This window comes from Protomyctophum bolini, assembly GCF_963924005.1.
Source record: "Protomyctophum bolini genome assembly, chromosome: 14".
NCBI lineage: Eukaryota > Metazoa > Chordata > Actinopteri > Myctophiformes > Myctophidae > Protomyctophum > Protomyctophum bolini.
The window spans coordinates 10,431,323-10,458,875 of record NC_137875.1 but is presented as its reverse complement, the minus strand read 5'-3'; the positions used below and the strand labels follow the sequence as shown (position 1 = coordinate 10,458,875).

The window sequence follows — 27,553 nt, the reverse complement described above, 5'->3', positions numbered from 1 at the left end:
TCTCCATCCAACACGGTTTTGGGCTGTTCGTGTAAGACACGCCTTGTTAAAATGTGTATTCCCCTCACACACACACACACACACACACCTGGGAGACGCTCAGACGACGGGACCGTAACATTCCAGACACCGTGACCCCTGACCTCCCGCTCACCTCGCTGACACATTTTTCCTTCCTCTGTAACACGGCATTCCCGACATGTTTGCACTGATCCACCGAATTCCTCTCATCCTCGTGCAATAAGAAAATCACTTTTCCCCCTCATAGTCCAGCCTCGTTTTTTTGTCCTGTTACTCTGGCTTTGACCGCCCTATTATGGGCATATCGTAGCAAGCAAAAATGTTCACAGATATCCAAATATTTTAGAATAAAGCTGCACTATGCAACATACTCAGTGCTACTTTCATTTATTTATTAACCTAGATCTGCTATTTCCGCTATTGTTTGGGTAGCGCAGTCGGTATACCTGCCTTTCGACGGGTGCATATCTTTGGTCCGACGTCCTAACAGTCAGACACGCAATAGTCTGACACCCTACCCCAAACCCTAACAGCACGCGGAAGCCGCAGGTGAGTTACAGTAACTAGCCACGTATGTCGGAGCTACGGATGGGTCTTAACCGGCCACGTATGTCTTAAACCGGCCATGTATGTCTTAACCGGCCATGTATGTCTTAACCGGCCATGTATGGAACTAAGAGCCATGGGTGAGTCTTATGTCGGACTATTGGTACGCCAGACTAATGTATGCCCCCCCCCTTTGGATTACAAGGTTCTGGGTTAGATTCTGGGCACTGCCAACGAGTAGCAACTAGTCAACAAAATCAACACTGCTTGGGGCTGTTGGTAGTGGTAGGTGTTGCACTCTTATCTCACTGCTTGGGGCTGTTGGTAGTGGTAGGTGTAGCACTCTTATCTCACTTCTTGGGGCTGTTGGTAGTGGTAGGTGTTGCACTCTTATCTCAGCCGTCCATCTAGTGGAAGTTTATTCCACAAGTGTATGAGCCCTTAAGGCAATGTCCTCCTATTGGAACCTTCTGTTCCAAAAGCCTTGTCCTGAGGACTGAGAGTGAGAGCTTGTCAGCTGATCTCTATACGACTACAAGAAGTGTTGTACCAGGGGTGAGAAGGTCAGCCATTTAAGCAAGCATGGTGCAAGGCCATGGCGTTTTAAAAACAAACAAACTAATATAATGTCGCGTGGAAAGCTCATGATGCCCAAACTGTTACTTTTCAGGATTCAAAGAAAGAAATGGCAAAGATAGCAGATCCAGAAGCTCAAAATGTTAATTTCGTCAGCAAATTGTGTTTTAAATAACACACCATTTAGTCCTATTTTAGTCATCTGAAATTGTTTAGTCTTAGTCTAGTCTTAGTTGACTTAATATCAAAATCTTAGTCTTTTAGTCTTTTTTCTGCTATACTTTTGATGCTTTTGTCTGACGCTGTAGTACTAGTATATGATCAAGACTTTTTTTTTAAAGATTTGTTTTTGGCTTTTGTGCCTTTATTGATAGCTACAGTGAAGACAGACAGGAAAGAGAGAAGGGGAGAGACACACGCAGCAAAGGTCGTCATGAACGGGACTCGAACACACAACTCTCTGTCAGGCCTGTTTTAAGTCAAGAGCCTATAATTATGTGGTATGATGCGCCTGCCCTGGACCACTAGGCCAGCGGGCGCCTGTATATGATCAAGACTAGTAGGGCGTTCATTTACCAAAAAACACAAAAAGGTTAGAATGGAGATAGGAGGTTTCTACAGGAGGATATGTTTTGAATTCCACACACAGCCAGTGCAGAGCAGAGGCCAAGAACAGAGGGTTCCTCTAAGAACCCTATAGCGGCAGTGTGTGCTTCGTCGGAACAGGATACGCGTGGAAATGGAAATCGAACCGGCGGACGTGGCAGTTGCGTCAGTGGTCCGGCGGTCCGCACACTATACCGGCGTGATAGTTGCAGTGGTGTAAAGTAACATAAACAAACAAAGTACTTTTTTACAGTGTTTCAATTGCATGGGACGAATATTGTTATTTTAATCCACTACAATTATTTGAAAACTTTAGGTCTACTATAGTTACTTTGTAGATTTTGATTATTAGTATTAACCACATTAAATATGAACCACTTCAGACATATATTTCGGCCATTTGAAAATAGCAGATGCGACACATTGTGAGCTTGTATAGATCTGCTATTTTCAAATGATTTAATATACATTTTATAAATGAAAACATGTGAAATGGGGCATTCTGTACTGTACTTTATACTTTTGGTACTTTAAGTACATTTGTACATTTACACGAACACATTTTGAATTCCAGGCATTTATTTCTAGTGCATTGCAGTATCGATACTTTAATGTAAGTACGGTAAGACATTTCAGTCAGTATTTATTTCCTCCACTGCCTAGTTTGGCATTTCTAGAGTTATATAATGGATATATCAAATGACTGTATGCTATACTCTATACGGAGGACGCCTTGCAAGCCACTGGCCACTTCAGGTGCACATCACACTTAAATAAAAATACAAAATCAATCCGTGTTTTGAAAATATCAGAAACGGGCCCTTCTCCTTCTCACCTTAGCCTCGTTTTGACATGTACTACACGGGAAGACAGGAAGGAAGGAGGTATCATTATTAATATTATAGCGTGGAGCTGTAAGTCCATTTCCTGAGGTCTGACTCTTCACGTCCCCCGAGCGGAGCCAAGTGATCAATCTGAGGCTTTGTGATCCGATGAGATCAGGTTTCACTGAGATGTGGAGATGAAGTGCAGTGCTGTGTGTGTGACGTGCACGTGTGCGTGTGCGTGTGTGTGTGTGTGTGTGTGTGTGTGTGCGGTAGTGTGATGGTGGAGTGTGTCCACTCAGACGTGCAGTCAGTGTTGTTGATTAAAAACCATAATGAAAAATGTTCGACTACACTGACGAAAACGAAATAAAAACAATAAGCTATGATGACTGAAACTATAACATTTTGTCATTAATAAAGGTCGACGGATATTTTTCGTCATCGTCACTGTTTTAAGTCAACAAAAGTAGAGGTCTTGACGCCTTGCAGACTGGACTGACTAATGAAGCAACGTGAGAGACCTCAGCGCTGCTCCCCAGTATGTCTCTCTCCTCCTGGGGCCAGGCAGTGAGGGCCAGTCAGGCTGTTCTCCAGCTGGTGAGAGGGGATGGGTGTCTCAGTGTGGATGTACTGCAGAGCAGCCACCAGATCCTTGTTCAAAGGCACAAACACTGCACGGGAAGCTCCATGGGGGCACTGACTGACACTACCGTACAGCTACCAGCCTGTGTGTGTGTGTGTGTGTGTGTGTGTGTGTGTGTGTGTGCATGTGTATGCAGGATGAATTACTATACTTATGAGGGGCAAAAGGTCTATACAAACATAGTAGAATTTGACAAGACAAAAGCAAGACATCATGATGACAATTGTCCTGGTCCTTACAGAATTGATTAATGATTTAAAAAGACTCTTGGAGTTATGCTTACAATAAGTAAAAGGTGCATTTTTGGGGTGATGGTTATTATTATGCCTTTAGAGGTTATATTATATTTAGGGGTGTGGAGTTGGGGGTGTGTGTGTGTGTGTGTGTGTGTGTGTGTGTGTGTGTGTGTGTGTGTGTGTGTGTGCGCGAGCGTGCACGTGAGTGGGTGATAATGATGTGGAAGCAAATGTCTGGGTTTGCCCTGATACCTCTCTCTCCTCCTCCCTCTCTCTCCCTCTCCCCCTGCCTCTCTCTCTCTCTCTCTCTCTCTCTCTCTCTCTCTCTCTCTCCATGTTACAGGAAAACAGTGACTAATGTCTGCCCCTTTCTCTTCCGTAAGCTGATCTGTCCCTGAGGGAGCAGAGAGGGCACCGTCTCTCTCTCTCTATCTCTCTCTCTGCCCAGATGCTGAAAAGACAACAGAGGAGCCATGAAACGTTGTGAAAACACACCCAAATGCTGTCACACATGAATGAATGAATGAATGAATGGCCACTGACTGGCTGCTGACACTCAGCCAAAGGCAGGCTCTTTTGCAAAAGGATGTTGTGAACTAAGGTGGTTAAACCCGTGGTTTAACACGTTAAGGACCCCCAAATTGATATGGCACTGGAAATGAACCCCCAGAATAGAAGATTTATGTAAAAAAAGCATACATTTATAAGATTATTCAAAGATGTTCAAAAACTACAGATGTAGAAAATTAGGAGGTAATCTAAAATGGACCCCTGGGTGATCCCAGTAAACAGAGTAGGCTACACTATAATCTCTGCCTATACAGTAATATAGGGAACAATCAAGTCTCTGTCCAGCACATGATCATGAAATACCGGGACGGAGACCAGACTGTAATCATACACTCACCATGTCATTACCACGATATCACTGTGTTGCAATGGTGGAAAGTACCGTGTGAGAAAAACGCATCCGGTGAATTGAGCATAAACTATTAGAGCGGTGGTCTCCAACACGTCTTTAGCTTTAGCAACCAGCCCCTGCATACTTGAGCCCCACAATCATGTTCTAGAAATGTGTAAATATTTAGCTTATATACTGTATACAGTATATTATATACAACAGATAAACGGCTACGGCCAACAGATAAACGCAATTGAATGTAAACATATTTGCTGATATGCCGATGGCAGTCAACAAGGACAATATTGTGACCTTTCGACTTTCTCCATGTTTTGTGACTGGTGAGAACCATATATGCAGGCTGCACTTTAACTAGTTTGCAGAAGATCTATCAAAAGTTAACACAAATATTTTGTCATGGCAGGTGCAGTGGAGTGGACACACTTCAATGAAGAGTGGAATAGTGGAAGAGATAGGAAGGTTTTTCTTTCTTCTTTTTTTACCCATACTGTACAGTGTACAAGATGAACAGTGCCAGAGCAATAGGCTCTATGCACATAACTCTTCCTACTTCCACGCCCCTTCCATTCTTCCTTCACAGGTGTTACACACCCCATACAGAACCATTTGGAACCCACTCAAGGACACTTTGAGATCCACTGGTGTGACAGGGTGTTTCCAGTGAGCCAACATGCACACCCTGACTCTGTTTGACCAGAATGGAACAGCATTAGTATCATCGATAACACCATTGGTGCTTGTCGATCTATTTTTTTAATTTCAAGATTTTTGGACACGACAGAGACAAAATGGAAATGCGGTGGTTATTTAGGATGGTCTCTGCTATCCTTGTTATGCCTACTCATTTATTTTCTATATTCCTACGGCCTCCAGTTTCCTCAGCTTCATGCAGAGATACTGCACGCAATTTATCAGTGGGAGCTTTGAAGATACATTTTGACAGGCTAAATGGTGCATTTAGACACGCTATGTATAGCGCCTTTACATTCACCCGTTGACACACACACACACACACACACCGATTGCTGTGGAGGAAACAATGCAAGATATCAACATGCTCATCGGAGGCAATTGCGTGTTCAGTCAGTGTCTTGCTCAAGGACCACAGGGAGGGCCCGCGGGATCGAACCAGGAACCCTTGGATTCCAAAAGCGGCTGCTCAACAGCCAATACTGCCCGTATATTGTGTGACTTCATATTATTGTTTCATATTTTATACTAATGTAGCACTGCCACTTTAAGGGTAGTGCATAAAAGGGGGTGACCATGTTTGAGGCCTAATGTTTGGCCAGAAGCCTGATTTGAGTGTTTGTTGGAGAACCTGGAGACCTGGAGGTGTGCAGCCTAGTAGGATATACATTCCAAAATATTCCATTTTCACAGTTTTGATGTTCTGTAAGGGGGAGCTGGGACGCTGCTGGAGTCAACAAAGGGTAGGTAATGGTTTTAAGAGCGTTTATGACATGGGGGACAATGTTAGTCAACTGTTATCCTAATTTATCCTCCAGAGCCTCCAGGTCCTTTCCTGGTTTAACCACAGCCACTCCTGTGGCTAAAGTTAGAATTTGGAGATAAGAGGTTTCTGCCCTACAGCAACAATATTATATTAACAACCTGCATTGTATAGATGCATGTTGTGTTGTATTGATTGATTCACAAACAATGAGGAAGAAAGTGTGTACTCTATTTAGTGCTTTTATTTAGTTCCATAAGGCACACATAGTACGTTTCCAAATAAATGGAGCAATACTGTCTAACTGGTGTGGATGTATGGTCTGGCTAGACCTTGTTGTGAGAAAATAAATTAAAAAACCCTGAGGCTTAGGAGTGTATGACCACATATCTAACTTGTTTTTTGCACTTTAATCTCTAATCGTAAACAACTTCATCAGGTGTCAAATGTCGTTGAACTTTCCAAGAATCATGTCGGAGTTCCAGGTACTGTAGTTAAGATGTTGAAATTACAGATAATGAAAACGCCTAAAACAACTTGTCAGATATCATCGCTGTAGGATGGCAGAAACCTTGTATCTCATATTTCAACTTTTTTGTTATTTTCCCCCTCCTTTTCAGAAATGAATGTCCACAATGCGACGCGTTATGAGCTTGTAGATCAGCATTTTTTGTTATTTTTGACACATTTAGAAAATGGAAACTGGTTATGTCACCTACAAGAGCTTGTGAGTAAATAATAATTGTAACTATGTTGTCCATTTCCTGATGGGTAATGGTTTTGGACAGTGTTCATTTCGTTGACTAAAAATGTTCAACTACTTTTTTTCCCTCTGACAAACGATATATAAACTAAATAGAAACTAAGCTATGATGATATAGATATGATATAGTGACAATTTAATCGAAAAGAAACTAGACTAAAATGTCACGGAGGGACAAGTGGAGAAGAGATCCAGTAAAACAAAAAGACAATGAACTTGTAGATTGACTATATTCATCACGCAACCAAGTGTAAAATCAAGGCCTGGCAAAATACATGTGGACAAAATCAACTGTGCATTTAGTCGACTACAGTCTTAATGATATTTGAAGTGGACTAAAACTAGACTAAAACTAAAACATTTCACATCACTAAAATATGACTGAAACTAAATAAAAGATTGCTGTCAAAATCAACACCGTGGTTTTGGACATACAAGGTTTCCACTCGACCTGACGGCAACGATACATGACAGACATGTACATGGGGTCATGCTTTCCAGTGAAAGGCATCTAAGTGCTCGAGATAAGGAGGCAGGGGGAAGATAGGGGTGAGATTCTTAGAAGCACGTTGACAGATTGGTTCTCTATTTTTAACATGGAACCTTCATGAAATGCTCCAACTCTGTCAATGGAATCACCAACATGGGCTGATATGGATTCAGGCATGTGGTACAGTGTTAATTTTGACAGCATGTTCTGATTTAGTCTTAGTCTTAAGGCCTATTCATACTCCAGTTTTAGGTGATAAGGTAACCACCGAAAAGTAAGTGAAAAGTAAAGATGTGTTTGGGTGAGCAGTGAGTCTTACTGCCGCAGCGTGACGTCATGTTGTAGTTTTCGGTGGTCACCTTATCAGCTAAAACTGGAGTATGAATAGGACCTTTAGTCTTCTTGATCATATACCATTTAGTTTTAGTCCTATTTAGTCATCTGAAATGGTTTAGTCTTAGTCTAGTCTTAGTCAACTAAATATAAAAATATTTTAGTCTTTTAGAAGTGGTTAAAATGATTGAAGTATTTATTAACAGCAGAATTCGATACATTTCACATGAAAGCACAACTCAATACAAAGACTGTTACTGTGGGCGACACTGATATAGCATATACACTTGTTAAAAAACAGAGAATCATTTAAGGAGGTAAAAAGGGAAAGGAAACATATACAGTAAGGGGGAAAGTGGACGGTGGTGGGGGGGATTCCGATTTTATGGGGGCCGGTTTCGAATTGCAGCCGTCCGTAGGTGCCCTTTGAGAGCGGATTTGAAGGAGTCAAGGGATTTGCATGTCTTAAAGGTGTAGGGAAACGGAAATGGTGGGCCTTTTAATTTGAAGTTTCACCGTGAAACGCTGGCTCTGAAGTTTCTGAACCAATCAGAGCGTTGCATCCCTCCATGCTATGCGGTCTCAGTCTGTGACTTCCTGCACGTGAATTTCTTTTGTAAACATTGTAAATATACAATGTTCAATATGGTAAGTATGAATACTTATGTGGAAGTATGAATATACTCCATATATTTCTTGTAAAGAAAGAGAGACAGGGGGAAAAGCCTGCGGATTATTTCTAACCTATCCATCCATCCATCCATCCATCTTCAACCGCTTATCCGTAGTCGGGTCGCGGGGGCAACAGCTCCAGACTTCCCTTTACAGAGCAACATTAGTGACTTCCTCCTGGGGGATTCCGAGACGTTCCAAGGCCAGTGAGTCGATGTGTTTCCTCCAACTGCGCCTTGGTCTGCCCCGGGGTCTCCTCCCAGTGGGACGTGCGTCGAGGGGCATCCTAACCAGAACCACCTCAGCTGGCTTCTTTCCAGGCGAAGGAGCAGCGGTTCTACTCTGAGTCTCTCTCGTGTGACTGAACTTCTCATCCTATCTCTAAGGGAGATGCCAGCCACCAGTCGAAGAAAACTCATTTCGGCCGCTTGTATTTGCAACCTTATTCTTTCGGTCATGATGACCCACACTTCATCACCATAGGTGAGAGTAGGAACGAAGATTGCTCGGTAGAGCTTTGCCTTCTGGCTCAACTCTCTTTTCGTCACAACAGTGCGGTACAGCAACTGCAATATTTCTAACCTATATACAACCTATATACATATTTTAGCGTGATGATTACGTTTAAAACAAGTAATACACTGTCTGGATGTCATCTTGAATGAGATTAAAAACGGAGTAGATCTTTAATCAAAACCAGCTGGAGGAGGACAACGAACCTTGGGAATAAAACTGGTGAGCTTTTTATTGGCTTTTATTGATGTGTATCTCTACACGTCATCACGCAGCACGTTTTCGTTTTCAGGAAGTAATTTAAAATATATATATATTGACTTTTGATATAAAAACATATACATACATATTCAAAGTAGTGAAAATAGCTATTTTCAAACATTTTGAAACAAAATGGAACATTTCTGTTACTTTTTTACTTTTGGTACTTTAAGTAGGCCTACATTTTTATGCCAATACTTTTGTAGGCTACTTTTACTCAATACATTTTGAATTACGGACTTTTACTTGTACAGTAGCCTATTTCTATAGTAGTCCTATTGATCATTCATTATTTTTATTTTATTCATAATTAATAATAAAAAGGTAAAAAATACCTTTACTACTTTTTCCACCACTGTAAACTTAGTTACTTTACACCACTGGCTGTAGTTGTAGACTATTTAGTTGTGTGAGCTGAGGTGAAATGTGGGTAGGTCTATTATTATTTTTCTATTAGCCTATGCATTAGGAGGAGGGGATGCTCTCTGCAAGGTCCAGTGACAATCTAATGACTCGACACAGCTTTGAGTTTCCACTTTCCACCGCTACATCAGCGATGCTCACCCTCCTCAGTCCTCACACTGCTGAAAGGGCATGTTATATCCTGGAGAGATGAAGGCAAAAAAAGACAAAATGTCTTGTTTTGACAGCACAACAAATACCTGTGTGTGATGTCGTTGTAGTCAGTCAGTATTACTGTTGTTGTTGGGCCGGAGGGTGCTGGTGGGTGGGCTATCTGACCTGTGTACGAAAAGCACTGTCTTTCTTTCGGGCTGGCTGGCGGCTGCTCCCTTCTCTTTCTCCTCTCTCCGGGGGGGCTTTTTTTGGCGACTTTTTATTGCCCCAGCCGGACCAGTTGTGTAGTGTGACGGCCTGGCCCGATCTCCATGCGTCCTCAGAGGGGAGGAAAGAAGGACTATGCTGTAATTGGTTTCTTCTCAATGAGGGGCTCATAATCAGCTGTTACTGAGTCCCTGGAGACTCGCCGGACAACCGGAGCGCAGCAAGGCTCCGTCCATCCATCGTCCGCTCTCTTGTTTTAAACACCGCGTTCTCAACTCGCGAGGCGGACGGAACTGAAACAAAACAAGTGTGGTTGGTTGGTCAGTAAAAAAAAGGACAGCTATTACATTTCCTCGCGGAGTTCCGGAGCAGCGACGACGCACGCGGGTCGCCACCCACAACGCGTAAATATTGGGATTTTTAACCCTGTTCCCGAGTATTGGAGTTTAAGTACATTTTACGGAGTTGTTCTTACGCCCCGATTTCAACATGAGCGACCTGGAACTGGAAGAGGACTTCGCCAAGATCCTGCTGCTCAAGGAGGAGAGGATACGGGACCTGGAGCGGCGTCTGGAGGACCGGGAGGACGAGATCCAGGAACTCAAGAGGAAATTGCACAAATGTCAGTCGGTGCTGCCCAGCGCCCAGCTGCTCGGGCCGAGGACGCGCAGGGCGCAGGGCATCTCCGCCGAGCCGCAGACCCACCAGGACGTGTCGAGGCAGTCCTTTAGGAAATACGCTAAATCCGACTGGTAAGATGTAGAGACGAGTTCATGTAGCCTACATAACATATCCTATAATATACAGTAGCCCCCCCCTGTTGTTTAATTTATTGGTTCTGAATCTTCTGATTGATTTAGGCTATTGATTGAATACTTTATTAGACAGAAATGCAAACGGCAACAGGTTCAAACTGGTCAAACACTTAGGATAGCACAAAGAGAAAGTCCTTGCGGTCTTGTTTCCATTCGGGTCCTATGTATTCAATTCATAAACGTGACATGAAACAACAATTCAATATCATCACAAAACACTATAGCTATATATAAAAGAAGGGGAAAAAACAATGGGGGGTCTATAGAGAGAGGGAGGGGTGTGATCACCTGTCAAAGGGAGAAGTGATAATTTCCTCTCCCTTTGGCCTACTGAAATAACTTTGGAAGGATAACGTATCAAGTTGTATTGATACCGTGCAGTGATTGCCATGCAGCATGCTATTCTCTTTACCATGAATGTAATGATTATATCCACCAACAATTATTAATGGAAATCAAAATGCAATTTGATGATCGAAGGTATGTGATATCAGCCACAGCTGATTATTGCATTAATCATTCAGTATAGGCTATAGTCTACTGCAACCAATCAAACTTGGTTTCCATTCATGTACAGATCTACATTGATTGATTGGATACTGTATCAGTCAGAAATGCAAACAGCACGAGGTACATATACAGTAACATATTTGGGCAAAAAAGAAGAAAGAACTCCTGTAGCACTTGTTTCCATTGTGGTCCGATGCATTAAATTAATCAACTATAGGCTACGATGGAGGATGCTTTCGTTTGCTATGAATGGATGGGGCTCAAGAAGCACTTTCATTCTTAAAAGCTGTCTGATGATCAGATGATGTATACTTCAGTCGCCCGACGGTGTCGTTGCGCGCATGCAGCGCTGGGAGGGGGAAAAAAATACCCGACCTACAAGCTTACGACGCGTTGCGTACGCAACGCGTGGTGAGCTTGTAGATCGGGTATTTTTTCCTCCACAACACGTAGCCGCCTGCAATCAAAGTTATTACGGCTAGCTAGGGGCCGGGCCGATGACGCAGCGCTCAAGAAAAGAGCTTCATAATTGATCGGATCCATCATGGTGTCCCCCACGGGACGCCAGGGGAGGAAGTACAATGCATTATTGGCTTTTAGTAGCTGGACACACTGAGCGCCCCCGAAGTGCACGGCTAACGGATATTTAATCCTGCATTAGACAAACGCTTTTGTGTTTGACCCCCATATGCTCGCTTCTTCTCTCCCCTTGCTTCATCACCTTTGGGTGCTCGTTTTTAGCTCCATATGGTTTCTAGACAAGACATTATAATAATTATAAAGTGTCTGATACCCAATTAAGGCTTATAGGCTATACATTAGTTTGTAATCCATAAACAACGCCACAATAATCTTAACAATGTTCATTTATTTAAAAAAAACATTTTATCTGTCTCTGTCTCTGTCTCTGTCTCTGTCTCTGTCTCTCTCTCTCTCTCTCTCTCTCTCTCTCTCTCTCTGCAAAGAGGCTTTATTATTATTGGAGAAAACATAGTCATAGTCGTTATAGCCAAAGCAAAAATGTGGAACAATTAAAACAATCAAACATAGATTGTGTGATTGAGTTCCACAGTCCTCTCTGTGTCTCTGTCTCTCTCTCAAATTCAAAGGAGCTTTATTATTGCCATGAGTTATGTTGCCAAACGAAACAAGTGTCAAAAACCACCTCTCCCTCTCCTCCCCCTCACAGTCAGTCCCTCCATTTGTTTCTATTCTGTCTCTGTCACCATGTCCTCGCTCCTTTCTTTCCCATGCAATCACAGGAATAATAACATCACCAGGACAAATTAACTTGTAATTCCACTGTAAACTTTAATGCACACAAGCATAAATTACTCCACCGCCTAATTGCATTAACGTGGCGATAGTCAATTTGGTTAATTCAGTTAAGACGGCTGGACAATTTCCCCATCTTCATTCATTTGCATTGATGGCACTGTAAGGAAGACAGACTGTTGTTCCTGACTGTGTTGTTCATCGATCTGAGCATGTTCACGCCATTGAGTAACAGTTGTGCTAAACAGACACATTATTTTTTTCTTTTCAAGATTTTTCAATTCATACGATTAAGACCGGGGAAGCATCCGTGTAATTTCTTGCGTTGGCTATTCAAAAATAGTATGCAAGTTGTATTCATATAGCCTAGGCCTAGTACCTCACACAGAGACATCTCACAAAGTGCTTTATACATACAGTGAAAACACAAAACAAAACAGGGTATTAAAAAATCTTGAAATTGTGAGAGCTACAGTACTGATTTAGAAGGCTTTGTAGAATCGACCTCAGGTCTTAATGTGTAAAAAAATATTTTTTTAAATGAATCCAAATTATAAAGTATAACTTTATCATTTGATGCTATATAACAAATATAGCACCCCTTGGAACCCCCACAAGGAGCCCTTGGGCTTGGACTTTGAGAAAACCACTGCACCAGTATTAAGTAAAGGCCCTCACAGCAATACCCTCAATTTCAAGTCCTCAATGAGGGGAGAGATTTCATGAATGATTCGCTGTGTCATTCATTGAGAAATAGTGTCTCTCTCTCTCTCTCTTGCACGCGCGCAATCGTGCATGCACGCACGCACACACACATGTAGGCGGGCACACATGTAGGCGCATGTGATTGAGATTGACATTCAATAAGAGAACATGAGTATTATGGATAATTAACTAACTAATCTACTGTATTTCTATAATGACAGTATGTGACCAGGCTTTATTCTCTGTGTAGAGAACCTAATGGAATGCTATAATCCTGTGATAATGGTTTATAATTACACTCATAATGACACAAGGTCCTGTGGCTTCCCCCCCTCCCCTTCAAATTAAGCACCGATGAGATAAATCTGAGATTGCAAAAACGCGTTGTGAGCTTGTAGACCGGCTATTTTCAGCATTTTTCCAACATCACACATTCAGTTGCATGCTGAAAATAGCCAATCTACAAGCTCACAACGACTTCTCTTTTAGTTCTACTGGATCTGTACTGGATTTCTTCTCCACTAGTCCCTCCCTAGTAACATTTTAGCCTAGTTTTTATTTGTTGACGAAATTGTCAATATATTTAGTCTTAGTTTTAGTCGTCATAGTTTAGAGTTCTGCTGCACCTCCCCCAAAAGCAGTTCATGTAAGGACACTATGCGACCGTGGTACCACAGAGGTGACTGTTTCTGTTCTGCTTCAACGAGTGGCTCAATTACAATTTAGGCATTTGACACTCTTAATCCAGAGCAGTGTTACTTTTGTTGACTAAGACTAAATATACTGATATTTAGTCGACTAAGACTAAACTATTTCAGATGACTAAAATAGGATTACGACTAAATGCCATGTTATTCAAAAGACTAAGATTTACACTGATGCAGAGCGACTTACAGTATTAAAGGTAAACACAATACATCAAATGCATAGAGATAGATGGATACATATGGTTAAAAAAATAATCTATCATCAGTCTAGTATAGTGACAGTATAATATAAAAAAATACTTTGAAACTATACAAACTATAGGATGTCAGGTCAACAAATTAACCTGGCATCTGTCTAATAACATATTTTAGCCTTTGCAGAAGCCTGCAAGGTTGTCGAGGCTAGGGAAAGTGCTACGGGCTAAAGTGGAGTCTGAAGAGGTGTCGAGTCTTCAGACTACAGCGGAAGATTGGGGAGTGAGTCTGCAGTTCTCACTGCAACAGGGAGTTCGTTCCACAGTTTGGGAGCCAGGAGGGATTTAGAGTCTGGGACGTGCAGCATTGTACCGGATGTTTTAGTGGAAGGTTCTGACGGCTTCCCCTGTGTTAGCTTAACTGATCTGAGCGAGCGGGAGGGGTTGTCTCGTGGGACCTGAGAAGGAAAATAGCAGATCTACAAGCTCACAACGAGCTTTTAGAATGCCTATTTTCGGTGCATGACTCTGGCCCGTGATTTAAAATTGCAGTCTAATTCCGGCTTTGACCATGTTGTCTGGAGGATGGGTGTTCACCACCATGCCCATGGCGGTGCCCACCGGGGCCGCCCGCCTCCGTCGTCGCTGGGGTCAGAGACAGCGTGACCCCCATTAGTGTCAGAGCGTGGCACCAGGAGGCAGCCCTCCCCGCTCATCGGATTACAGCGGCATGGAGCAGCGGATCCTGTTTCTATTGATCTGCATAGGAAAAAGGGCTGAGCTGGATGGTTGGAGAGGTGAAATTTAAAGCCTGTCTCCTCCCGGTGCAGAGGTGCTTTGAAGGGCATGCTGCTTGCTGCCACGGCCCGCCCCGGGGAGAGGAGAGGCCCGTCTGTTATGGAGAGGATGATGCAGCTTCAGAGGAAGTAAACAGTTGTGGGAAGAGTGTCCAGATTCTGCACATTCTGGACTTTTTTTTCTCCTTTTTTTAATGTATAGGGTTTTTTATTTAGCTTCTGTCAGCGATTCTCAAACATTTTCATGTCAAAGACCCCCACATTCATTCATATATAATTGGTGACGGACATGCATCTGAAAGGATCTTGTGTCAGGGACCTCCGTTAAGGTCGATAAGAAATGTGTGTGTAAAGAAAGAAAAAACACAATTATTCCAGAAAGAGCGGATCTACAAACTTACATGCTGACCTTGTAGATTGGCTGCTTTCGAACTACGTATAAAACCCCAGGGCTTAAGTGAGTCTGTTTCTCATTTTGCCCGGGACCCCCTGGCTGGAACCCCCTCAAGGACTCCCCTAGGGGTCCCTGCGGGCCCCACTTTGAGAACCACTGGCTTCTGTATAATATCGTTTCTGTCAGGTGGAAACCTCATATGTCTAAAACTGTTACTTTTCAGGATTCAAATTCAAAAGTATCAGATCTACAATAGTACAAGCTCACGGATCTGCTACTTCTGATGCTTTTGTGTGACTCTGACAGGCTGTAGTGCGTTCATTTACCAAAAGACACAAAACGTTAGAATGTGGAGATGAGAGGTTTCCGACCCGCCAGGCAAGATAAAATTATGCATTAGTTGTTGGTTTGCTGCATAACTCAACATGTTGCTCATCAAGTTCATTCATATGCCCTTTAGTTCTCATGGGGAATATGTAGGGAGGTCATATACAGTAATGGTTGTGCAGTAAACTTGTAAACGGGCACATACTAAATTAGGTGTATACGTACAGCCATTTTAGTGAACGTTCATCTTTTTCTAGGAATCACTGTTTTCTGGTTGCGTACATTGGATGGTCTTTGCTCCATTATTTGTGCTGGTGAAACACGTTTGCTTTTGCAGATAGAGAGAGAGAGAGAGGAAATAAACACAATTCAAACCCCCCTTTCTAATATATCACTTAACAAACTTGGTTTGGTATGCATTAGGCCTTGCAGACACTGAGTTTCAGACATGTAGTGTACGTGTACAATCATTGAACATGGGCACCCCCTGGAACCCCCTCAAAGACCCCTTGTCGGCCCCCAAACCCAACTTTGAGAACCACTGTCTTATAATATCACATTTTTGTTGTATTGCGGAGTGCGGAATCCACAGTAAATACCCACCCACCCACGGACACATACATCAGACAATAATGTAGTATTTTTGCATTTCTCAAGCCTCTATCACATACCGCCACAAGAGGGCAGCTTTTACCTTTCTTCAGACCTCCCTGCATGGGATTGGGGATGTCTCTAGGCTTGTCGACATGGCTTCTTATAAGAAATAGAAAAAGTCTTATCCTGAAGTCTTGGGTCTGAGATGCTAAATCTGATCAAATGGTGGTCCTTATAAATGGTGGTGCAAATAAATGATGGTCCTGGATATGAAAAGGGTTGAAAACCACTGCTCTATACTCACCAACATGTACAACATAAAACCAATCCCTTCACCTAAAGCAGTGGTTCCCAAAGTGGGGTCTGGGGACCCCCCAGGGGTCCTTGATGGAGTTCCAGGGTGGTCCCCAGCTAAATGATAGTTTGGAACCAAATGGACCCTCATGGGTCTGTAACTCTGAGGGTGTAACGGGTCCATTTGGTTCCATTTGTACACTCAGAGTTAAATTAACATTGATTTTACAATATACATTGGGGTCTCAGAGATAGAAATACCATTAAATGGGGGGTCAGTAGACTAATGCATGCCTGGGGGTCCCTGCTGTATCTTTTCAAATGAGGGTCCGCGGGCTGACTAATGTCAATTTGGGGGTCCTTGACAATCTCTTATGCCTGGGGGTCCCTGCTGTATCTTTTAAAATGGGGGTCTGCGGGCTAATTAGTGTCAACTTGGGGGTCCTTGACATGAAAAAGTTTGTGAACCACTGACCTAAAGAGCTTCTTTGTGATGTGGTAACCCTTATTCGTTCGCCCATGGCTCTCATCGTGTGACTCATGGTGTTCAGTGGTGTGTAATGTAGGCCTAACTAAGTACTGTAAGTACAATTTTGAGGTACTTTTGCTTTACTGGAATGTCTCCAATTTGCTGTTACTTCTACTCCACTACATCTCAGAGGCAAATACACACACACACACACACACACACACACACACACACACACACACACACACACACACACACACACACACACACACACACACACACACACACACCTGTTCATGGACATTTATTGGTGACTCATTGGAATCTGATGACATCACTAGTGGTGAGAGACAGCTGATCCCATCACTGACAGATCCAGCTTTCCTTTTATCATTATTGTGTACTATTTGTGAGTGGTGCCTAACCACTCCAATGACTGGCTGTATGTGTATGTCTGTCTGTTTGGGGTACGAGTCATTGACCCCTGCAGCTGATTGGGGTCACATTAGGGCTGCCGTAATTGTCCAAAAATTGGATTCGGATATTCGTTTTAAAAACCCACGTGGATTCGAGCAATTCGAGCCATTCGGATTTCGGATTTCAATTCGAGCCAATCGGATTTTTTAATAATTATATTTACACCAATACAACCTTAGACATAACATTTAAGATCGCATTGCTGGCGCAACTCTCTCTCTCCGCGCATTGGTGTTGCTGAAAACTGAGATGGAACGGAACGCATACATTCTCCCTTCTCCAGTAACATTTTTTTCTTAAATGAGCAATCCTACCACACAGCCTTATCAAAACGAGGCACGGAGGCAGTGTTAATTCTGCTGCATTATTATTATCTGTGGACTGTGGGTCTGCTGCCGACGTTATGAAACTTTTTAGCTGGCTAGCGCCTATGCTCCGCTGTTATGCTCAAATTAGTGACCCTAAAGAATTCTGAGGCAACATGGCTGGAGACGAGGCAGCCAATCAGAACTGCGCTGCGCTGCGCTGTATAGTCTGTGTTTAGGAAATGTGCGAGGCAGCTGATTTATTCTTCAATGTATGCCGTTGTCGGCGTGTCGCATGGCAAATATAACTAATCTACAAGCTCACAAGTCACAACGCTTACCCATGGCACGGAAAACTAATAATAATAATAAATAAAAAAATATTTTTTATTATTATTTTTAATTCGAGCCTTAATTTTATATATTCGGTTATTAATTAAAAAAATTGATTCGAATCTATATTCGGATATAGAATATTCGTTGGCAGCACTAGGTCACATACTGTTGAGCAGCCTAAAGTTCCATTCACACTGAGCAAACTATAACTGCAGCCAACCAGCGGTGTTGTTTAACAGCCGCACTGCTCAGTTCACACGGGTGTGACTTTTTTATTTTAAATAATGCATAACTCCAATGCCTCAAATTCCTTTGACCCTTTTGTTCCCTGAGCCGTGTTGCAAGAGCCGTTTCTTCTCTCTCTTCTCTGTGTGTGTGTGTGTGTGTGTGTGTGTGTGTGTGTGTGTGTGTGTGTAATGGTCATTTATCACTGTCACTGGATATACACAAGCTAGTGATATATTTGGGTTATAGCCTACATCTGCTGTGGAGACAAGGGATGACTGTGTCTTCTCACCCTAGAAGACCAGGGATGCATGAAGTGCTCGCATGTTTTACTTAAGTAGTAAGTCCTGTATTCAAAATGTAGCCTAAAAATACAAAGATATCAAAATATACTTAAACTAGTAGAGTAGTAGTAGTAAAAGTAATACACAAAAGTGTACTCTGTTACATTTCACCCCTGCCAAAGACCTTTCAGTGATGATATGAGCTATTTTTATTGAGCATTTTTTTCTCCGTTTCTTTTTATGTCATTTCACAAGCACTATTCACAGCTCAATCAACGGACAAAAAACATCAACACATTTTCCTTGGCACATTTTACTTGCCAGGAGGGATGACAAAATGATCCACAATGGTGCTGAATGATGCCCCGGAAAAGAAAACAAGAGGCAGAACATGTGAGGCTATGATATTTTGCACAAAAAGTGCAGAGTTCATTAAACTGCCATCAACTTGACTCCCATTAAGGATCCAGTCTGCTCATCAATTTGTGAACTTGTGTTGTACACAAGCAGCTGCCTGTCCTGGGGGAAGTTATTGACATTTAAACAAGTCTATTATAGGCCTACCAGTGGTTCTCAACGTGTGTGTGTGTGTGTGTGTGTGTGTGTGTGTGTGTGTGTGTGTGTGTGTGTGTGTGTGTGTGTGTGTGTGTGCATGCGCGCGCGTGCGTGTGTGCGCGTGGTGTCTCCATATTCATTGATGAATACTTTGTTGGCAGTTTGCAAAAACAGGGGACAAGGGAGGGGATTTTAAACCCAAGGAAGCCTAATGTCTTGTTTCCATTGTGGTCCTAGCGTTGTGCTCAATTCATCGAAGTTGAAGATGTGTGCGGGGGTCCCCAGTTAATTATTGATTAAGTTACAGTTGATTATTTTGAGGCGTTGTTACAGCCTGAAAAGATTGAGATGAGATGAGATTCGAGAACCACTGCATTATTCCAGTGGTTCTCAAAGTGGAGTCTGTGGAAGCGGTCTGTGAGGGGTATCCCCAGCTAATGATTGATATAGGTAGCAAATGGACCACATGCCTCTCAGACTCGTATGTCAGGGTGTGTAATGTTGGCATTGTTTTTTTACATTTTCATGTGATTGGCTGCAAAGCCCCATTTAAATTTATTTTAGTTGCTCCTAGCCATTTACTAAGATGTAGGCCTATCTGATCGATTTCGACATTTTTTATATCTAGATACAAAAGTCAGACTCTATATATATAATACATATATCATGGTCTTTATCCGAGGCTATATGCTCCAATGGAATGGAATGGATGGAACTCGATGAGGAGGAGGGGGAGCGCTCTCCTCCAGTGCGCCCGCCCAGGCTGCACTGTTCCACGGATTCCTGTAGGCGCCCTTCTCGCCTTGCGCTTCTGTCCGGCTCTCTGAGCCTGACGCACGGCTGAGTGAGAGGACTCCCCCACTGTCACAGCGTCGACTCGAGGGAGGGAGCCGGATCGGGAGGGAGACGATTATGGGAGTAAAAGAGACAAGAGAGCAAGAAGAAGACTGAAGAGAGAGGGAATTTATCAAACTTTGCATATTTGGGCTTAACTGCGCTCGTCTCGAAAATGTATTGCCTCGTAACAAATCCCCCCAACTGACTTATTAATTAATATACAGCAACAGGCGGCGAGGTGGAATTCCGGTTCGGAGTCGTAGAGAGAAGGGGAGTGGATTCTTCTCCGGAGCTGCCGTTCATGCCTCCAGGACAAAGTTTCCCGGCAGTGGGAAGGCAGAGGACGAGAAGGAGACAGAACAAACACTCGACTGCCTAAAAAAAAACAATCTCGGATTTAAAGTTGGATATTTTAGTGTTTTTTAAAGTGCGTATATGAAAGCGGAGATTAACAACATGGGCACCTTGCGCGACCTCCAGTACGCGCTCCAGGAGAAGATCGAGGAACTGCGCCAGCGGGACGCGCTCATCGACGAGCTGGAGCTGGAGCTGGACCAGAAGGACGAGCTGATCCAGAAGCTCCAGAACGAGCTGGACAAGTACCGCTCGGTCATCAAGCCCGCCACGCAGCAGCAGGTGGTCCACGTCGGCGCCAAGCAGAGCGGTGGCACCGAGACGCCGCACGGCGGTGGTGGCGGCGAGCAGCAGAGGTCCAAGAGGCAGGCGATCTCCGGCGAGCCCACCGCCTTCGACATCCTGGACCTGAGCAACGTTACGCTGCCTTTCTATCACAAGAGCCCACAGTAGGTGTATATGCTGGTGTCTGGAATGGAATGAGTGTGTTGGTGTTTTAATTCGAACAAAACCGTGGTTCTTCTTGGGTTTGGGCACTCAAAGTGTGGGTACCGGCCGCCCCCCCCCCAGGGCATGGGGTACCCCAGGTGTAGGCTATCATGTGATGATGATGTCTGGAATGGAAGGAATGTGTTTGTGTTTTAATTCGAACAACACCGTGGTTCTTGAGTTTGGTTTGGGCAGTGGTTCTCAGACTCAAAGTGGTGGTACCGTACCCCACTTGGCCACAACCCCTCGGGGCAGTGGCAAAAAACAGTAGGCCTATCACTTTATTCTTTAAGCGTGTTATTCTTATACTTCTGGCTATACTTCCTAGGCTATAGGATGAATTTTGAACGTTTATTTGTAACACAAATGCTCTTTCATGGTTATGTGTTTATTATTCCTCTTATTTGTTTCATTTGTGTAATCTGCGCTGCAGGTTGCACACCTGTAGCACATCAGCCTAATTATTATGCTGCCTGCCTGTGTGTGTGTGTGTGTGTGTGTGTGTGTGGTGGGGGGTCCTTGACATAAAAATGTTTGAGAATCTCAGTCAGTAGGCTGTGTTTATCATTCCGCCTATTTAATTTGTGTAATCTGCGCAGCAGGTTGCACACCTGTAGCACATCAGCCTAATTATTATGCTGCATTTCTGTCTGAAGTGTCGCTATCATCGTCTCTGTAGCTGTTGTGTTGGCCATAATATACGTGTTGGTCATAATATCCGTGACATGCCATTACACCACACGAATATTTAAAGCCTGTTGATGTAGGGCCTATAGCATATTTATTGCATCACTCTTAATATGGAAAATATTGACTTACTTTTACTTATTTTCTTCCCCCCATTGAGTAAAGCAGTTCATTGAATCACAGGGGCATGCAATCTGTTTGACAGTATTGGCCAGGGGTCTGCACAGGGGAGGTTTATGTTGGGCCCTGGCCCAGGGGCCCCTGAGCTAGGGGGGCCCTTGAGCTTGAAGAGGCTCAAGCTCAGGGGCCCCCCAAAAAAGGGGTAACAGTGAATAACAGTGACATGCACACACGGTCCTTGTCACTGTGTGTGTGTGTGTGTGTGTGTGTGTGTGTGTGTGTGTGTGTGTATTAACAATGGGTTTATTCATTTGTGTCAATAAAATAACCCCAAAAGTCCTAAACCATCATGATACGGTACATTACTGCAAGTGTTTAAACCCTCAGTTTGCATTTATTTGGCTTAGTTTTTGGCTGTTTATTATTTTTAATAAACAGTTGTAAATCTGAATATTGCAGGCCTATATGTCATAATTGTTATGCATGCACGTGTACAGACAGCATGTGCCACATCGGGAAGGAGAAAAGCTCCAGGGGGGGTGGGGGGGGGGGGCTTTGCATGACGGTGGCCCAGGGGCATTGTTGTCCAGGCCAAGGACCCCCGCTAAGAGAGAGATGAAGCAGGGACCCCCCACTACATGTTATTACAATTTAAACCCTCATTGTCCTCAATACTTTGTAAACTTGACTTTTCACTCTGTACATTTTCTGCTTCTTTTTCCCTCTAGACCAAACCTCTTCGCAAAAAAATATAGCTGATCTACAAGCTCAAAACACGTCTGCATGAGCTTGTAGATCTGCTATTTTCGGCTAATGTTCCCCCCAGAATAGGAATGTGAGGGTTCAAGTCCCCAACACAAAAACATTTGGTGGCATTTGGAAATTGCGAGAGGCAACACGAGACAACTCATGTGCCCATGTCTGTTTTATGCAAACTGATACAAGGAGGTATAATGTATTACGTCTGGGTTTATATGACTTCAAATTAATATCACAAACTTATCATTTAAAACTGCTGGAAGAAATTGCAGTCACTCAATGTTAGTAGTATGTAGTAGATAACAGTAGCACAATTTGAAATGTGCACCCTATGGCCAGAAAAATAATGAAGTCTGTGTGTTTGACTAGTGTTTGACTGGATTGCTGAATTTCTACAATGAAAGTTGGATAAACTCCAAGTTGCAAAAAAAAAAGAATAATAATTTGGCGACTCCCCAGGGGGTCGCGACACACAGGTTGAGAACCCCTGCAGTACAGCAGGGTTTCTTAAAGTGAGTGCCAGTCCAGATGTGCCTCAGAATACTAACTAACTTCAGTTTAACCACTTAGGGGTGTGCCGATATATCGATACTTGCTCCCGCGATATATACAGTATATTGTATCATCATCCCAATATTGTGATATTGATTAGTTATAACTTATTACTAGTAGTAGTACTAGGCTACCCATTGTTGTGGGCAGACAAGTTGTGGACAAGTCAGTATTTTACTGTTTGGAGGAGGCAAGACAAATTAATGTCCTTATTGGCCAGTTTGTGGCACAAAAATCTATCTATCTACAGATATCGTGATATATTGTTGATGAAATCGTGAGGTACCCAAGTTAAACTGTACTTGGTGCAATCTTTTTCAGCCTACAGTTGTACAGTACACCACAACTCACGTTGTGAGCTTGTAGATTGCCTATTTCTGGTGAATGTTCTCCCCAGAATGGGAATGCTGGGGTTTAAGTGGTTAAATGCCAATTGCCAAGTATAAAAGTTATTGTCCTGTCTGTCCTAATGGAAACAAATATTCTCTCCAGTTGTCCTCGTGACATACTGTATCTTTGGGGGGGAAATATTTTCATTTTTACGTACCGTTTATAGGACAAAAGGTGCTATGTACCAGTGTAATTCAAGGGTGCCGTGGGTGAAAAGGTTATTTACAGGGAGCATGACCTTGACCTGCAACAAAGATGTTTGAGAACCTCTGCAGTACAGTACATGGTATTATTAATTTATAGCATTTTCAGTCCTCATGTAACGCCTGGGATTCCTACATTGGAGTCCCCCTTGGCCGCCACGGCACCAATGTAAACGCCTGGGATTCGAACCCAGGTCCCCCGTCTAAGGAAGGGACACTAAGGGCTCTATCTTGCGTCAGAGTCCCTAAGTCCGTAACTTTGGGATTTAGCACTGTGCGAAACATTCCCCCATAAAATAAATTGCTATCTTGGGACAAGCCTCTACTCCCGACATACATGTCCATTACAGGTGTGCGTTATATCAAATGGATTTGGCATAGCGGCCAGCGGGTGGTCTGAGGCCCTGGCTGCTATGCGCTTTCCCCAAACGTGCGGGCAAGATAGCAATTATAGGGAAAGCACATCAAAATATCCACGGGCATACCTCCAGCCGCAAATAAAGGAGTCGGCATAATGCATAGTGGGTAGCGTGGCCTCAAGATACCGTTTACGGATAGTGGAAGCTGCTTAAAGCTAAAACCTGCTAAATGCGCGTAAGGCGTAAGGTAGGGCCCTAAAGCCAAACATCTTTACCTATAGCATAAAGGGCAATCCCACCTTTGGCCAAGGTGGAATTATTTCTAAATGTTTTTTTTTGCGGCTTTCGCCTATATTTTATAGCCTATTGTTTATAGAGGGACAGGAAATGGGGGAGTGACATGCAATAAAGGCCGACGGGATCGGGAGTCGAACCTGTCTGACTTGGACTACCGGCCAAGGTGCCTGGACCGCTGAGCCACGGCCCAGGCCGCCAAGGGGAATTATTTAAGCTTTTCAGTGTTCGGGCAGAGGCCCTGAGACACTCTGCTAGTACGCTAGCCCTCCCATCAATCAAATGCTCCCAAAATATTATTAATCCATATGATCAACCAGGATAAGAACGGGAAACAGGCCTCAGCAAGAGACCCACCTGTGTCCTCACGAACCTGATATAAGCAGGTGCATTATTCTGTCGAGGAGCAAATAAACAAACCTTCAAAGGGCCCCATCACAGATGATTTAACACCGGAGGGTGGCTTTTTTGTTTGACGAGGGGAAAGGGCATTATTCTTAGTTCAACCTGTCGGCTTTCTGACACAACAGCCACGGATAGCCATTCTTATTCACAGGGCAACGCTTCCCATGCCTGCCTCCCTCCCTCCCTCCCTGAGGTAAATAAATGGGAATCTCTGGCTGGGGCTTGATTGTCTTGTCAAGCTAGACTGGCTAGGAAAGCCAGATAAAACACTGGTTCTCAAGGTCAGGTCTGGGGGTCCAAATGGACACTTTATAATCAGGATCAGCTTTTTTTTGGTTAATTAAAAAATCATTTTTTATTCATTTATTTTCCATGTATGCTCCCTCATTTTGTAGTTTACATTAGAAGAATGTGGACAGAGATAGGAAAAAAAAGGACGGGATAGAAACATTATATAATCAAGATATAGATAGCAGTTATGTACATAATGTAACCCAGAGAGTAAGTACTAAGTAAGTAAGCCTTGCCGAGCCATGAGGCCCACAGTACTATACAAATGGAACCAAATGGACTCTTAAAGGTCTGCAACTAAGTTGCAAACTATACTATACTATAAAATATAGTCAAACATTAACCAAATTGTGAAATATAAGATATATATATATATGAGAGGCAAACAATTTTTATCTGAGGAACCGAGTCAAACTAAATGTAACGCCTGCCCTCAACTCCTACAATTCCAAGTACTTGTCGGGGTGAGGGGTCCCCCAGTTCAAATTTGATTATTTTGGGGGTCGTGGCCTTAAACATATTTATTTTTGTACCGTTGGTGGGTCCCTAGACCCGACATTGCGAACCAATGAGACAAAGGAGTCAACTTGAAGTCACACTGGAAGAATATCCATTATTGCTATGATAATTGTTAGAATCCTCTGCTGAGTTCATACAGGACTGGAGGCTGCATATGTTGAGCTTTTGTGGGCACTCAACTGAAAACTTGATAGTTTCTTGCACAAAACAAAACCCTGCATCTGTTCTAAACATGAATAGGAATGAAATAAATTAGTTTTTTTATTATACACCAGTGCTTCCCAACCTTTGTTTTTCCTCTGAGCCCTTTCTTACATCTGACACTGACACTTACATCTACATCTGGCACTGTATACTACTTTTCGACAAATAGTGAAAATAGCCCATCTACAAGATCACAATGTGACGTGGGTGCAGTACTTAGTACAGACTAGTCATTGGTCCGTCAAACGACAACCTACCTCAAACCCTAACCTAACCATAACCGCAAGCAAGGAAGCAGCGCATGTCCGAACGGTTCCAGCATGTCGGACTAATGCTCCGTCGGAATTACATGCGGATCCCTTGTGAGATTGTAGATTTTCACCATCATTCTCACACACACACGCACGCACACATTTTAACCCATTAAAACTGGGAAAGTGTCTGTCATTTTAGATTTGTACTTAAAAGGTTTGAGAACCACCGATTTAGAAGGCATTCGTACTTCGTAGAAACGACCTCAGGTCTTAATGACTTCAAAAGGAAGACTTGGATACCTGCACAGTGTTTGAGAGTGGGCTGCTCTCACTGCTTTACATATTGCATATATTTTAGTTCATTTAGTAAGTTTCAGTTCACGGATGAGCAGTGGTCTACTCTATTGCGCTGTTCTGCGAAATCTACATATTTGTACTTTTTCCAATATAACATGCCGGGTTGAAATTGATTTTGTGCAACTTATGTCCACACACACACACCTTCATTTCACAACACTGCAAAGAAATTTACTTGAAAAATTGAGCACTTCTAGTTCTTAGCACTTATGCAACTCGCCACGGTTGTTTTCTACCCATGGAAGAGTCGGGATGTGATTTTTAAATGGTTGTATCAAATCAGATGTCACTCTGAACTGAAGTGACATCAAAGTGCCTTGAATGTAAGGCTCCGTCCGACTTTAAATAATAGGCTACATTTTGCCAGTGCTTTCATTGATTAGAACGGGATGTTTATTCAGTAGCGTGAGGATCGATATTTCTCCTAGAGTAACTGCTAAGACAATTTATTCTGGTCTAGTTGTTACTTTGAGTATCAAGGTTGTCTCCTGAGTGAATAACCTTTGCTGATGGCGTTGTTCATTAAAATAGATGTTTTTATTTATTCATTCAGTTTTTGCAAGTTTGATGGAGTCTTTCTCTCTCTCTCTATCTCTATCTCCATCTCTCTCGCGCACGCGCACACACACACACACACACACACACACACACACACACACACACACACACACACACACACACACACACACACACACACACACACACACACACACACACACACACACTCTCCCTCCCTCTTGTGTCTGTCTTAGCCTCTCCCACTATTCTGCCACCTCTCTCTCTCTCCTTTTTCCCTCTGAAAGAGCATAGTTTCTCCTTTTAAGGAGGGCCGTATCGTACTGTACATGCTCAGTCCCCAAACTTGACTGGCGGGAACACAGCAAATATATCTTCTCTCTTTACAAAGGGAGAGGAAGGCTGGTGTTTTCATAAGATGGGGGCTATGGCCGGCCTGGCAGTACTGGAGAGGACAGAACACTGTCTTAACATTGTCATGGTTCAGAGGCTCCGCTCAGGGGGTCCGGCATGGTCTTCACGCCTTTCCTGGAAGGCTCTCATCTGAGTTCCCAGAAGTTCGCCTCTAGGAGGGCGAGAAAAGGAAGGCTCTGCTTTGAGAGCGAAACCTTTTGGGAAATGGAAATGACAAGTGGTGGGATAAAGTACTTCATTTCTTTACTTAAAGGGCCACTTCACCCCTTTTGCAACCAGATCTTATTTTATGTGTATAATATGTGGTTTTAGATCTACAATTCCCATAATGCTTTGGTGCGTCATTCATATATTCTTTACAGTACTTAGTTACTTTCCATCACAGAGAAACCTTTTGGCAAATTTCTTTGGGAAATACACCATAAACCAGTGATTATGATGTCAAGGACCCTTTTAGTGTGATATGCATTGGGGCACAGAGCCCCATTTGATAGGACGACTTTTCTTATCTGTGAGACCCCAACCCGAATCTGTATAATAAATGTTAATTTAACTTTAAAATTGTAGACATGAAACCAAATGTAGCATTGTCCATTTCAGCTCCTGAAATAATTGTTCCATTTGCACAGTTAAGTGTTGGT

The 27,553-nt window shown here is 43.1% G+C and overlaps 1 protein-coding gene across 3 annotated transcripts in view; it reads left to right on the top strand.

Annotated features, from left to right (window-relative positions):
- Positions 1 to 5,721: 5,721 nt before the first annotated feature.
- Positions 5,722 to 27,553, top strand: part of LOC308328722 (cGMP-dependent protein kinase 1) — a gene marked incomplete at its 5' end in the record, with an annotated part of 153,833 nt that continues 132,001 nt past the window's right edge. The window contains one exon of one of the 3 annotated variants that reach the window (XM_080782824.1): positions 5,722 to 5,810. Coding sequence is in view for 2 of the 3 variants with exons in the window: in XM_080782822.1 (XP_080638948.1) it covers positions 20,181 to 20,548 (368 nt within the window). Of the gene's footprint in view, positions 5,811 to 10,134; positions 10,398 to 19,834; positions 20,549 to 27,553 lie in introns of those variants that run through there. The other 2 variants (XM_080782823.1, XM_080782822.1) reach the window with 2 other exon arrangements.